The 13,337-nt window shown below is 37.8% G+C and overlaps 1 protein-coding gene across 2 annotated transcripts in view; it reads right to left on the bottom strand.

The window, feature by feature from the left end:
- Nucleotides 1–13,337, bottom strand: part of FAR1 (fatty acyl-CoA reductase 1) — an 80,817-nt gene that overhangs the window by 28,340 nt on the left and 39,140 nt on the right. For both annotated transcript variants that reach the window (XM_047070402.1, XM_047070401.1), the window contains 2 exons: nucleotides 11,067–11,262; nucleotides 6,810–6,985 (listed from right to left, as the gene is read on the bottom strand). In XM_047070402.1, the coding sequence (XP_046926358.1) occupies nucleotides 6,810–6,985; nucleotides 11,067–11,255 (365 nt within the window). In that variant the 5' untranslated portion in view covers nucleotides 11,256–11,262. The remainder of the gene's footprint in view (nucleotides 1–6,809; nucleotides 6,986–11,066; nucleotides 11,263–13,337) is intronic.

The following is a 13,337-nucleotide window of genomic DNA, read 5'->3' as shown; positions in this document are numbered from 1 at the left end:
AGTATTTTATCACAATCAAAGAAAAGAGTCATTTAAAATAATTATATGACAACTGTAAAAACATGGGATATCTGCATGAATATTTTTTAAATATACACATTATAAAAAGTAAAGCAGGATTAAGAACAAGACTCTAGAGTAAGACCTGGCTTCAAATTCTGACTTGGCCTACCTATCAGCTAGCACTGGGTGACCTTGCATCATCAGTCAAGCACTCAGGCCTCAGTTTCCTCACCAGTAAATGGGAACTATAACAGAGTCTACCTACTAAGATTTGTATAAAATTAAATGAAATGAAAAGCTTGCAAGTATTTAGCATTATTCCTCAATAGGCACTGAAACAGGCATTCAGTAAATATTACTAAAGGTAATGAGATGGTGGATAGTTTTGCTTTCTATTAACCTTTTCTATTAAAATTTATAGCTTATTACTTGAAAGGGGGGGAAAAGTTGATATAATACCAGTAATACTGTGCTAAAACTGGCAAAGTAATACATTGTTGATAACTACACTGATAAAACTGATCCAAAAGAGATTAAGACAAAGTAGTAGCAGGAAGTATAAAAAGGATATAATTACTCATCTAGTTAACCTACTGAAATTATCTTGGAGGAAAATCTTGACCTAACACTAATTTTTCAAAGAAAGAAATAAAAATTCCCTAAATTTGCTATATCTAGGGAACAATACATAAATTATGGCATATCAACATGGTGGAATACCAGCACATCACAAAAATTTTAACAATGAAAGAAATTAGAAATGTGGAAATTGTTTCCCTAAATCAGAAATCCTACGTTTACGTTTTATGTTCAAAGAGAGACAACAAAAGAATTTGTTTTAAAATAACAATCAGTGGTTTTAAGTACTTTCCAGAATCCTTACATTTTCAGTACTTAAGAAGAAAAAAAAAATCCAATTATTCTTTTAAAAGGCCAGGATAGGTCACTGATAGAATCTGGTCCACTTGACTCTAAAGCAGGGCTTTGATGTCTATCGCCTTTGCACAACAGTGGGGATGGGGAGGGTACTGATTTGGAAGAGGTGTACAGAGAATATTCTGTTACGGGTTCCTGAGGACGGGACAACAAGTTCTGGGTCACCAAGAACAAGAAATAATTCATGAGAGAAAAACTCCTGTGCATTATTTTTTCTTTAAATTTAATAGAATCCGAGGGTTCATGAAAACATACTAGAAGGATTTTTTTTTTTTTTATGAAATAATTGGTTTGAGATTTACAACCAGGAGTATAGCTTTTTTCTTCCTTATCTCAAGTGAGGTGGGAGGGAATCTGTTCAAATGGAATTCCAGCAAAAAAGACATTTCACAGAGAAGATACAGTCCACTGGACTGTAAGGCAATAAGCTATTTTCTTTTGCATTTGCAAAACAATGAAGCTAGGGAGAATAGTGTTTTGGGAGCAGTACACAAAGGATATTCTGTTACAGGTTCCTGAGGACGGTGACAGAATTTCTGGGTCACTGAAAATAAGGAATAACTTCAGAGAGAACACTTGTGTACCTGTCTACTACTCCTGTACCTGAGAGCCCAAACCTGAAGGCATATTATGCCCCCATAAATAACTTTTAGTATCTCTGCAACGCTAATAATCTCGCTCTATTTTACCACCATTCAATTTCTACTCCATTGAACTTCAGGCTGAGACCCTGACATGTTAGATCAGAAAGCACTTAATACTAAAAATATGTGTGTGTGTGTGTGTGTGTGTGTATGTATAAAATATTCTCACGGTTTGATTATATGGAGTCATAAATGCATCTTAAATAACATTAGCTTTTGGAAGATGGGGCAAAATGAACAAATCTTTATAATTATGATCCCTGTCATTAACACGGACATAGAAGCCGTTCCAAAAAAAAAAGGAAGAATTCAACTTTAACTGCCAATAAATTTTCTTGTTCATCTATCTTGTACAGACATTCTGGACTGTTCAAAATTTGCATTGATAGGGGCGACTGAGTGGCTCGTCTGTTAAGCGTCCGACTTCAGCTCAGGTCATGATATCATGGTTCATGAGTTCGAGTCCCAAGTCAGGCTCTGTGCCGACAGCTCAGAACCTGAAGCCTGCTTTGGATCTGTGAGTGTCTCTCTCTCTGCCCCTTCCCCACGGCATTCTGCCTGTCTGTCTCTCTCTCAAAACTAAACATTAAAAAAAATTATACAAAATATGTGTTGATAATACTAAGACCTTATACCAGAGATCTCATGCTTGCCATGACAGACACCTGAGAGCTTATTAAAAATGTAGACTGGGGCACCTGGGTAGTTCAGTCAGTTAAGAGTCTTGATTGGCTCAGGTCATGACCTCACAGTTCCATGAGATCATGCCCCACATTGGGTTCTGTGCCGATAGCACGGAGCCTGCTTGGGATTCTCTCTCTCTCTCTCTCTCTCTCTCTCTCTCTCTCTCTCTCTCTCTGCCCCTTCCCTGCTCATGCTCACTCACACTCTCTCTCAAAATAAATAAACATTAAAAAAAAAAAAAAAAGAAAAGAAAAAATGTAGATTGTTGGACCTCACCCTCAGACACCTTGTAATGTCTGAACTGAAGCCTAGAAAACTATATTTTAAATAAGCTCCCCAGGCCATTCTGATATCTCTTTCCTCCTTCCCCACTTCTGAGAAAATGCTTCCTAAGTGAGATCTCACCACTACTACTGCTGATTTTTTTTTTAATTTAATGAAGATGCAGACACAGATGTCTAGGGACCAATTAATCAATCTTAAGGTAAGAGACCCAGACGTCTATAATCTAAAATCATACCTAGAGGTCTTGCTACAAATTAAGATTCCCGGGTACTATCCCAAACCAGAGGGTCTGAATTTTGCAAGTATAGTCTAAGATTCTGCATTTTTAACACATTTTCCAGGAATTCCTAAGATTCATAATGCATTCTTAAGTGGAGAGTTGATGCCCTTAGACTCAACTTACCTTCTTGATCTCATCATCCATCTTCACTTCTACTCCTTTCTTGACACCTACTCTCCTATTCATAAAGTTCATAGTCACATATTCTCATGTTCCAATTGCTACATCTCTGACATCTCACACTAGTTTCTTGATACTCTCCTACTCTCAACTACACAGGCCCTGTCCGACCTTCACTTTCCTTATTCCTTAGGGGCACCAAAACCCAGGATCAACTATTTAAGAAACTCCCTTCATTATCCTCAAAATCACTCTCTCCTCATCTTTCTCAGGTCAGTATTTCTTTATAATGCATAATCTTGATACCCACTTTTTCCCACCTCAAGGTTTATAAACCACCATATCTAAAACTAAATGAGCTCTACTGCCTCTCAATTCTCACAGCACTTAATGTATGTTCTTCAGTAACTCCTTATTTTCTACACTTTATTATGGTTATTTAAGCAATCCATCTCCCTTATTAGACTATATGGACTTTGCAAACAGGATCTCTGTGCAATTTATCTTGGTTTCTCCCAAAATACTGGGTATAATATTGGAAGTATAATCTGGGTTATTTTTTGCCCTGGCAATAAAGGCTTTGTGCCATTTTTTATTTGTGGGTTAACTTAAAAAATGATCATAAAGAGTAACTTTTTTAAGCAGTTATTATATACCAAACTACGGTATTTAAAAAAAAAAATTTAATCCTTATTTATTTTTGAGAGAGAGACAACGTGTGAGGCAGGGAAGGAGCAGAGAGAGAGGGAGACACAGGATGCGAAGCAGGCTCCAGGCTCCGAGCCATCAGCACAGAGCCTGACACGGGGCTCGAACTCACGAACTGTGAGATCATGACCTGAGCCAAAGTTGGATGTTCAACCGACTGAGCCACCTAAGCGCCCCCCTAAACTATGGTATTTTAGAATGTATGGCCCAAATCTAATGTTGCAATATTCCCACTTACATGTTAATATCCATTAAAACTGCTTAACAGAAAACAATAATTTCAATGTAATGACTAAGGTTAGGTCAGTAAATATAGATGCCTTGACAAGGCAATAGAGTTTATAATTCATCTATAATTCCCATTCCACTATGAGATCACTAGTAAAAGAGAGAATAATGAAAAGATTTCCCTTTCGTTAATGGTAGCCCCGTTTACCCTGAGGAGGATAGACAGAGGGAGAAGGTTCCTTGAAAATTTGGTTCGTAAGTCACTTTGAGGAGTTTCATCCTAATTAATGTTGCCAGTCTGCATATCAATTTCCCATTTAAAAGCACCTACAGCACAATTATCCAATAAACATATACCTGTTTTTCTTGAAAACAGTTTCATAAGGCTGTGTGAATTTTCTGTTGGTTATGAAAAATAATGAAAGCTAGAACCATGGAGGGAAATATCTGTTAGGTTGACTATTTAATACTAAAAACCTACCTGTAATCACACTATCCAAAGATAAGTGGCTCTCTCCCACTCTAACGTCTTTTTTTTTTTTTTTTTTTTTTTTTCTTTTTTTTTTTTTTTTTTTTCCTCCCTTCCCCTCCCCCATGGGTTCCTGTTGAGTTTCTCAGGATCCACATAAGAGTGAAACCATATGGTATCTGTCTTTCTCTGTCAGAGTGGGAGAGAGCCAAAGCATAAGAGACTGTTAAAAACTGAGAACAAACTGAGGGTTGATGGGGGGTGGGAGGGAGGGGCGGGTGGGTGATGGGTATTGAGGAGGGCACCTTTTGGGATGAGCACTGGGTGTTGTATGGAAACCAATTTGTCAATAAACTTCATAAAAAAAAAAAAAAAAAAAAAAAAAAAAAAAAAAAAAAAAAAAAAAAAAAAACAAAGATAAGTGGCAAGTATCGAAAGATGTTATCTAAATACACATATATGTACACACATCTTTTATGAAAGTGAGATTCTACCATACCTCTACTAAGATTCTTTTGTCACTTTTGAATCATGAACACATAACAGCTGCACAGAAACAACTAAAAATAAATAAATTATTATCACCATATAATAAAAGATAAAGTCAAAGTTAAAACTAAGGTATGTAATTCCAAAGCTCATGTCCTTTCTGGTACACTCAAGTATAAAATGGACTTGCCCACGATATCACAGTGGTAACATTAGCACAGAGTAAAATAATGCATGAGAAAATACCCTGAAAACTATAAAGTACAATTAAAGAAATGTAAGTGACTACTACAGTGCCCTCACCTGGAACATAGGCAAAACATTTTAACGCTTTGGCACTGAACGGTCACATTATATATATATAGTATCAATTAAGGTTTATACTTCTATATAGAAAACTTGATGAGAAATAATTTCAAAACCCTTTATAATCAAAATTTAACTTAAAAACATTCTAGGAAGGCCTTCAAGTAATTGTGAAACCTAAAATAATCTGCACCACTTTAACTGGCATACAATCGACCATACAATTAGATTAACATTATAAAATGGTATTTTTGAACATACCATCAAAAAGAATCCTTCGAATAAGCACCATTTTTCGAAGTACATATTTGTTAGATTTTTTTTTAAAAAAGTAAACATTTAAAAAGCTTTTTTCGGGGCGCCTGGGTGGCGCAGTCGGTTAAGCATCCGACTTCAGCCAGGTCACGATCTCGCGGTCCGTGAGTTCGAGCCCCGCGTCGGGCTCTGGGCTGATGGCTCGGAGCCTGGAGCCTGTTTCCGATTCTGTGTCTCCCTCTCTCTCTGCCCCTCCCCCGTTCATGCTCTGTGTCTCTCTGTCCCAAAAATAAATAAACGTTGAAAAAAAAAATTTAAAAAAAAAAAAAAAAAAAAAAAAAAATAAAAAGCTTTTTTCTGGAAAAGGTATCTGGACAGGGGCGCCTGGGTGGCTCAATCGGTTGAGCATCCGAATTCGGCTCAGGTCATGATCTCGCAGTCCGTGAGTTTGAGCCCCACATCGGGCTCTGTGCTGACAGCTCAGAGCCTGGAGCCTGTTTCAGATTCTGTGTCTCCCTCTCTCTGCCCCTTCCCTGCTCATGCTCTGTCTCTCTCTGTCTCTCAAAAATGAATAAATGTTAAAAAAAAATTTTTTTTTTTTAAAAAAAGAAAAGGCATCTGGACAGAAGTCCAGGTTATTTTTCTAATTAAACTCATGTCCAATGTAGCCTATCCCTAACACTGCTACCAAGTTTTTTAAAAAAACACAAGGTATGACTTAAGTTTATAAACCATTTTATCTTATGCTACAAAACCTGAGCCTAATTTTTTTCTAATTTTCAGATGGGTATGTGTGGAGTGGAAAAATAAATCTGCTGGGGTATAGGCTTCTGAAAAAGTGGAGGAAGAGGAAACAAACACTATTAGTTGTTAAAACTAACACTCCTGGGGCGCCTGGGTGGCGCAGTCGGTTAAGCGTCCGACTTCAGCCAGGTCACGATCTCGCGGTCCGGGAGTTCGAGCCCCGCGTCGGGCTCTGGGCTGATGGCTCAGAGCCTGGAGCCTGTTTCCGATTCTGTGTCTCCCTCTCTCTCTGCCCCTCCCCCGTTCATGCTCTGTCTCTCTCTGTCCCAAAAATAAATAAACGTTGAAAAAAAAAATTTAAAAAAAAAAAAACTAACACTCCTACTGAAGGTAAATTTCTCTTTCTTCTACTCTGTGCTTCCCTGCCCTACACTTAAATTCATGGCAACTTCTTCTAATACACAGACACTAGCTATCCAATGTTTTTAAATTGATAACAAGGAGAAAAACTCCTTTAACACTCTTTAGGTCACCAAAAGCTACAATTGACACAGGGCAAACAGTTTCAAATCACTTTCAAAACAATTTGACTAAAAATAATTCAAATAGATCTTTTAACCATGTTGAAGTTCACATATCATATAATATCTTTACTTACCTTAAATTTTCATTAAACCTTACTGTAGCTGCACAGTGGAATATAATATTGATAGAATCTATGATGATCTCTTTATCTTCTTCACTAAGAGCCAGTTTAGGTTGGGTGAGTTCACTGCTGATCGCTATAACTTTCTCTCTAAAATCTGGATTTTCATCTCTCAATCTGTCAAAGAGCTATCCAAGGGGAAAAAGTATTTTAGGGCAGTATTTTTCAACTTTCTAAAACCCATTAGCACCCCACCAAGGATCGCTATTCTTAAAATGCCAGCTAAGTTCATCCTAAAATTTCTATTTTTAATTGCCATCATTCTGTATATAAAACACCCTATGAAGCCCACATTATTATCCCCATTTTACAGATGAGGAATCTGAGATATACAGAGGTTAAGTAACTTGCCAAGGACACAGAGCTGGTAGTTTGCAGAGTTAAATCTGAACTGTTCACGCCTTTGCTGACTAGATTATATTGCCCCTCAGACTTAAACAGTACAGACATTAGGACAATGTTTAAAATGATCATTCAAATTTCTAAAATCCAGATCTTAATATATCACTTCATTTTATTTTTGGTTTTACTCCATTTCAGTTGATTACAGTACAATACCATTATTCGTAGTCTACATAAAATCTGAGACCAAATTTTAAGGGAAAAAAGAAAGTACATTGAAGGAAAAAAAATACTGGTAAGCAAATACGCAGATTAGACTCTGGACAAACTTGAGAAATAGCATATATACAGGATTCTAACCCAAAAATTCAATATTATTTAAGTATTCCAAAAGGAATAAATTAACTAAAGATTCAGTTAGATCCCAAAATGATTACAATGTAAAGGCACATTCAGTTAGTCAGATTTAATTTTTCATCCCAGATTTTACAGAAGAACACTGATGCTATCTCCAGATCCCTCCTCTATTACACTTTGACTCTCCATTTCAAGTCCATACTTGCAGTTTAAGCAGAGATTCTCGATCTGGAAAGAAAGTCTATAGACAGCACATATAATTTTCACTTTCACTTCCCTTCCACTACTGTTAGCTAGTGACTTCAATATTAATGTGTTCTTATATTAATTATTACATATCTACCAAGTACTTCATATGAACCAGGCACCTTCTAGACACTGAGAAAACAAAGCAACAATCTTTGCCTCAGGCTCTTTAGAGTCTGATTGGAAAAATCAGACAAACGAACAATTAATATACAGTGTTAAAGGTAATAAAATAGGGTAATATTACAGTGCTATGGGACTGCATGGGAGAAACAACTAACCGAGCTGGGGAAGGACCAGAGATTATAAAGTTGAAGAACAGTGTTCCAGGCACAGAAAGCAGCATGTATAACCACCTGAAAGTGAGACAGCATTTATGTTTGGGGAGTTAAAAAGAAGTCAGTATGACTTAGCCAATGACTCAACATGAGGGATAAGGAAATGTGAACTCCACAAGGACAGGGAAACACATCTACTTTGCTCAGCACACAGGTCATAAATAGCCGAGCGCCTGGCAAGATGCGGACATGATGAACACTTGTTAAGTGAATAAATTCATTAGGTGGAAAATACTGGAAGAGCAAGAAGTACAGTTATGGATATACAAGTTCAGTTTTCTGAAGGATGGGTGTGAAGTGCCCATGTGGCATCCAGAAGACAGGTCTACTAGAAACAACTGGCTCTGTGGGTCTGGAGTTTAGGGAAGAGAAGAGCCAGGCCACCCAAATAGACTTTACTACCCCCACACAGGTAGCCCTGGGAATAGACGACCACCCAGGTAGCAGCAGTGATGAGCACCCAAGGTCCAGACTAGATGAAGCTTTTTCCAAATCTAATTTAAAATACAACCATTTGTCTCACATAAAACAGAAGGTGCTGAGTAATCACCTAACTGGATCTAGACGAGATCAAGGCCTAGGACAGAACTCTGTAGAATATCAATATTTAAGGGGCAAGCAGAAAAAAAGCAACCTGAAGAATGATCAGAAAAGTACTTTTAACACCTTGAATTTACATTTTTCATTCTCCCAGATTGCCAAGGACCTTTTAACTCCCCATCGTATCAGATATCTCCACCACCAAGACAGGCTTATGCTGTTTCACAAGTTACATCTCAAACCTGATACTCTTCCCTTTCTAGCTATTTATTCAACACTATGTCTTCCAGTGCTTTTAATTCACCGGTACCCCAATTAGTTCCCCCTTTACTATGTTCACTAATGCCCTCTTTGATATACTTTATTCCCTTTCTAGAATTTATTTTGTGGTTAATTATTTTAGTTAATCATCACCATCGTAATGGAGTTTCCTTTCCCTGAGACATTCATCAGTGGTCTGGGGAATTTTCCTTGGGGAAATTGTACCCCCCAGGGAACATCTGGTGACATTTGGAGACATTTTTGATTGTCACGACTGGGAGGGTGGGGGGAAGGGGCTTCTGGCATCTAGTGGGTGGAGTCAAGAATGCTGCTGATCACCCTACAATGCACAGGACAACTCCTGATAACGAAAAATTATCCTGTCCAAAATGTCAATAGTTTGAGAAACTGTACTATAAGACAATGTCCCACTACAGCATATTCTCCTAGCCTATGCTCTTTACTCCTGTTTCAAAATCATAGCAGGCTTTACCTTTAAGTTTCTTACTAACTTCAAGTGTGCATTCATTGATACTTGACATAAAAAGAACTCATCTTATTGATTTACTAGCAATGCTATATACATAATAGGGAATGAGTGGCCTAGGATTAAGCGGCAGGATGGACCAGGAAGGAATTAAAGGCATAGATAAAATGACACAATTTTATGGATTACTTTAGTCAAAATTTAGACAAATATATGAGGACAAAGTATCTTTTTATTGAAAATAATGGTCCTATGTTTTGGTTAAGTCACATAAGTTCAATAAATTTCAGGCTTTAATAAGCATAAGGTATGCTTTCTCTTTACAAATTAGACTTATTGGGGAGAAAAGTCTTTAGATCCACTGCCCTGGAGGTCCCAGAGGAGATGCCCAAATCTTTGACATTTTACCCGGGCCCCAATTCCAACCAAGACATTAACTTCAATATAACTGTTCCTATTTGGTCTCTCTTGACACTTCTATACCCTCTCTTCTCTCTTAAAAACTCTCTAACTTGTAGGCAGTCTTCATTATGGCAAGGATTCTATCTTATTTATCCCTCCATTCAACCCCCTACATCAATCAAGGCAAGTTCCCAGCACTGAATATGCATAGTAAATGTTTTCTGAAATATAAAAAATGAGTAACAATGAATCACCTCCCACTAGGGGAGGGAGTAATCAGGAAGGGAATTAAAGCATACTAATTACAAGTGATTAAAAGGTACTAGATAATACCTAATAACTAAAAACTTACATAGCTACTGTACTAAACTTACTATCAATGAATGTCAGATAATCTAATTCATTCATTCTGAGAGAATTCAAAGCTTAGGATTATGAAATTAATTTTACTCCAGCTCATTTCCATTTTTTTCTTAGCAATATTTTTCTAAAGGTTCAAAATACATGACATATTCTCACATCCTATATTACCCCTCTGTCATCATGTTATTTGTCCAATAATAATATGTGACTTTTCTACTTCCTAATACTGTTATGGGAAGCAATCAGTACTTACAAATTTTTAAGTGTTATCACAGCACAGTGTTTCACAGCACATTAGGTAGTTAGAAACTACGTCTTCGTTATGATTATTCTGAATACTATTTAAAATATCTGGTAATTACAGGGGCGCCTGGGTGGCGCAGTCGGTTAAATGTCCGACTTCAGCCAGGTCACGATCTCGCGGTCCGGGAGTTCGAGCCCCGCGTCAGGCTCTGGGCTGATGGCTCAGAGCCTGGAGCCTGTTTATGATTCTGTGTCTCCCTCTCTCTCTGCCCCTCCCCCGTTCATGCTCTGTCTCTCTCTGTCCCAAAAATAAATAAACGTTGAAAAAAAAAATTTTTTTAAATATCTGGTAATTACAAACAATATGTTCCAAATATTCTGAAAACACATTAAGTATGTACCATATAGCTATTTTAGAACTTGTTATACAATTTTGCCCATCACAGAGGAAACCTTCCTTTCTCCTACTGATCACAAGTCATATCCCATTTATTACCATCCTGCATGACTTTTTTTTTGGTACTAATTTTTTCAGGACACTGAAGAAATAAACTGAACTGATGATGATTACAGTAATTATACATACACACATTCTTTTCTTTCCTCCAAGTGATCATTTTCTACACTTACCTTGCCACTAATAACTTCTTCTACTCGCTCTTGGGGTGTCTGTCCCGCTTTCTGCCTCACCAAAACATACACTGAATTCACCTTAGGACAAGACCTCAGCAACTTTTCCAGAAGTACCTTCCCTAGGAAACCGGTAGCTCCAGTGAGGAGGACATTCTTGCCTTCATAGTACTCTGGGATTGAAACCATTCTGATCCTAAGGAAAACACAGCAAATAAAGATCAGTTCAAAGATTTGTTACTTCTCATGCACTAAAAATCTCTTGCTATTCAAATAAACAGGCAAAAGTCAAAGCTGAATATTAGCAAAAGGGGACTTTAACCTCTGGTTAACTGTAGTAAAGTGGAAAGAATAACAAACTGCAAAAGTGATTTCTGGCCCCTGTGTTTTCCACCTGGATCACCTCAGACAAGTCACTCACTTTCTCTGGGCCTGGGTTTCTTTAGTCCAGTTTGTACTAAATGACTTCTAAAAATTCCTTCCAGCAATAAGAACTCAAATCTTCAATTAAACCTCAGTTAAATCCTACACACTAATGAATTCTATTTCACTGTCTCCAAAAGGATTTATAACACCAAATAGAGGTCAGCAGCAAGACTCAATTGTCTAGCTTGTGTAACATGACAGGGTATCATATTCGCCTATCATCACCAGTTGAAACAAGAAGAGGTAACATCAAGTCCTTTCTCTTCCATGTCTATAGTGACAATATATCCAAAAGGTGCTTAAATCTCCCTTTTAAAAAAGTCATAGTAAGAAATACGTGAGCTGAATTATCCCCTTTGTCCAAATTCCACTAAAACAGCAGAAAAGATAGTATACTGAGAGACTGAACAAACAAAAGAACCATGATGAATGGAAAAAAACAAGATGCAGAAGGATTCATGCAGTATGTCACTATTCAAAGCTCAAACCCTTTCAAAACAATGCTCTTTGTTGTTCAGAAATGCACACACAAGATGATATTAACAGATGCATGAGAGGGAGTGCAATACAATCAGAGAATAGGAACTTCAATTTATGTTTTCTTTAAGTTAGGGAGTAGATACACGTGTTTTATGTTCTAACTTTCATAGTTAAAAAATAATTCATAACATCTAAAGATAAGAAATAGACCCATTAAAGAGCGGAAGGGAGGTGCCTAGGTGGCTCAGCCAGTTGGGCATCCGACTTTGGCTCAGGTCATGATCTCATGGTTTGAGAGTTCGAGCCCTGAGTCGAGCTCTGTGCTGACAGCTCAGAGCCTGGAGCCTGCTTCGAATTCTGTGTCTCATTCTCTCTCTGCCCCTCCCCAACTTGTGCTCTGTCTCTCTTTGTCTCTCAAAAATAAATGTAAAAAAAAAATTTTTTTTAATAAAAAAAATAATAAAATAAAAACAAGCAGAATGGAGAGAAGGAAAGAGTTTCTAGAAGAAAAAGAAGAGTAAGTTGACAGAAAAGCCATAGCAGAAGAAATAGCAACCCAAGCAAAGCAAGCATAGGAAAGGACTTATAAGGAGGCAAGAAATGTCCCAATTCCCTGAACAGAGAACACCAAGCCCAGAATCAAGAAACTGAATTAAAAGGGTGCCTGGGGGACTCAGTCATTTGAGCATCAACTTCGGCTCAGGTCATGATCTCACACTCATGGGTTTGATCCCCATGTGGGGCTCTGTGGTGACAGCTCAAGAGCCTGGAGTCTGCTTTGTATTCTGTCTCCCTCTCTCTCTTCCCCTCCCCCACTCGCACTCTGTCTCTCTCTCTCTCTCAAAATAAATAAACATAATAAAAAAAGTTTTAAATAATAAAAAAATAAATAAACTGAATTAAAGCATAAGGAAACCAGGGGCACCTGGGTGGCTCAGTCGGCTGAGTGTCCAACTTTTGGTTTTGGCTCAGCTCATGGTCCCAGGGTCGTGGGATTGAGCCCCGCGTTGGGGTTCCGTGCTGAGTGTAGAGCCTGCTTAAGATTCTCTCTCTCTCCCTCTCCCTCTCCCCCACTTGTGCACACTGTTTCTAAAATAAAAAAATAAAATAAAATAAAAGTCATAGGGAAATCAAGGGAATTAAAGGATTGCTCACAGAACAGCAGAGCCACTCAAGACAGCCTTACTTCTGGTATAAACTTGAGCTCCCAAGGCTTAGTATCCAGATCTGCTGAGAAGAACATCCAGCATGGGTGCTAGGGACAAAAGAAAAGTAGGGCTGAGCCTGACATTGCTCCAGACATCCACAAATGATGGGGGAGGTGGAGAATCAAGAGAGAGGAAACTAAAGCAACGAAAGAAAAAA

Source organism: Lynx rufus, unplaced genomic scaffold, assembly GCF_022079265.1.
Source record: "Lynx rufus isolate CCGP_SWC_20201006 ecotype Redwood Valley unplaced genomic scaffold, mLynRuf1.p SCAF_9, whole genome shotgun sequence".
Classification (NCBI taxonomy): domain Eukaryota; kingdom Metazoa; phylum Chordata; class Mammalia; order Carnivora; family Felidae; genus Lynx; species Lynx rufus.
This window is presented reverse-complemented; position numbering and strand designations above follow the sequence as displayed.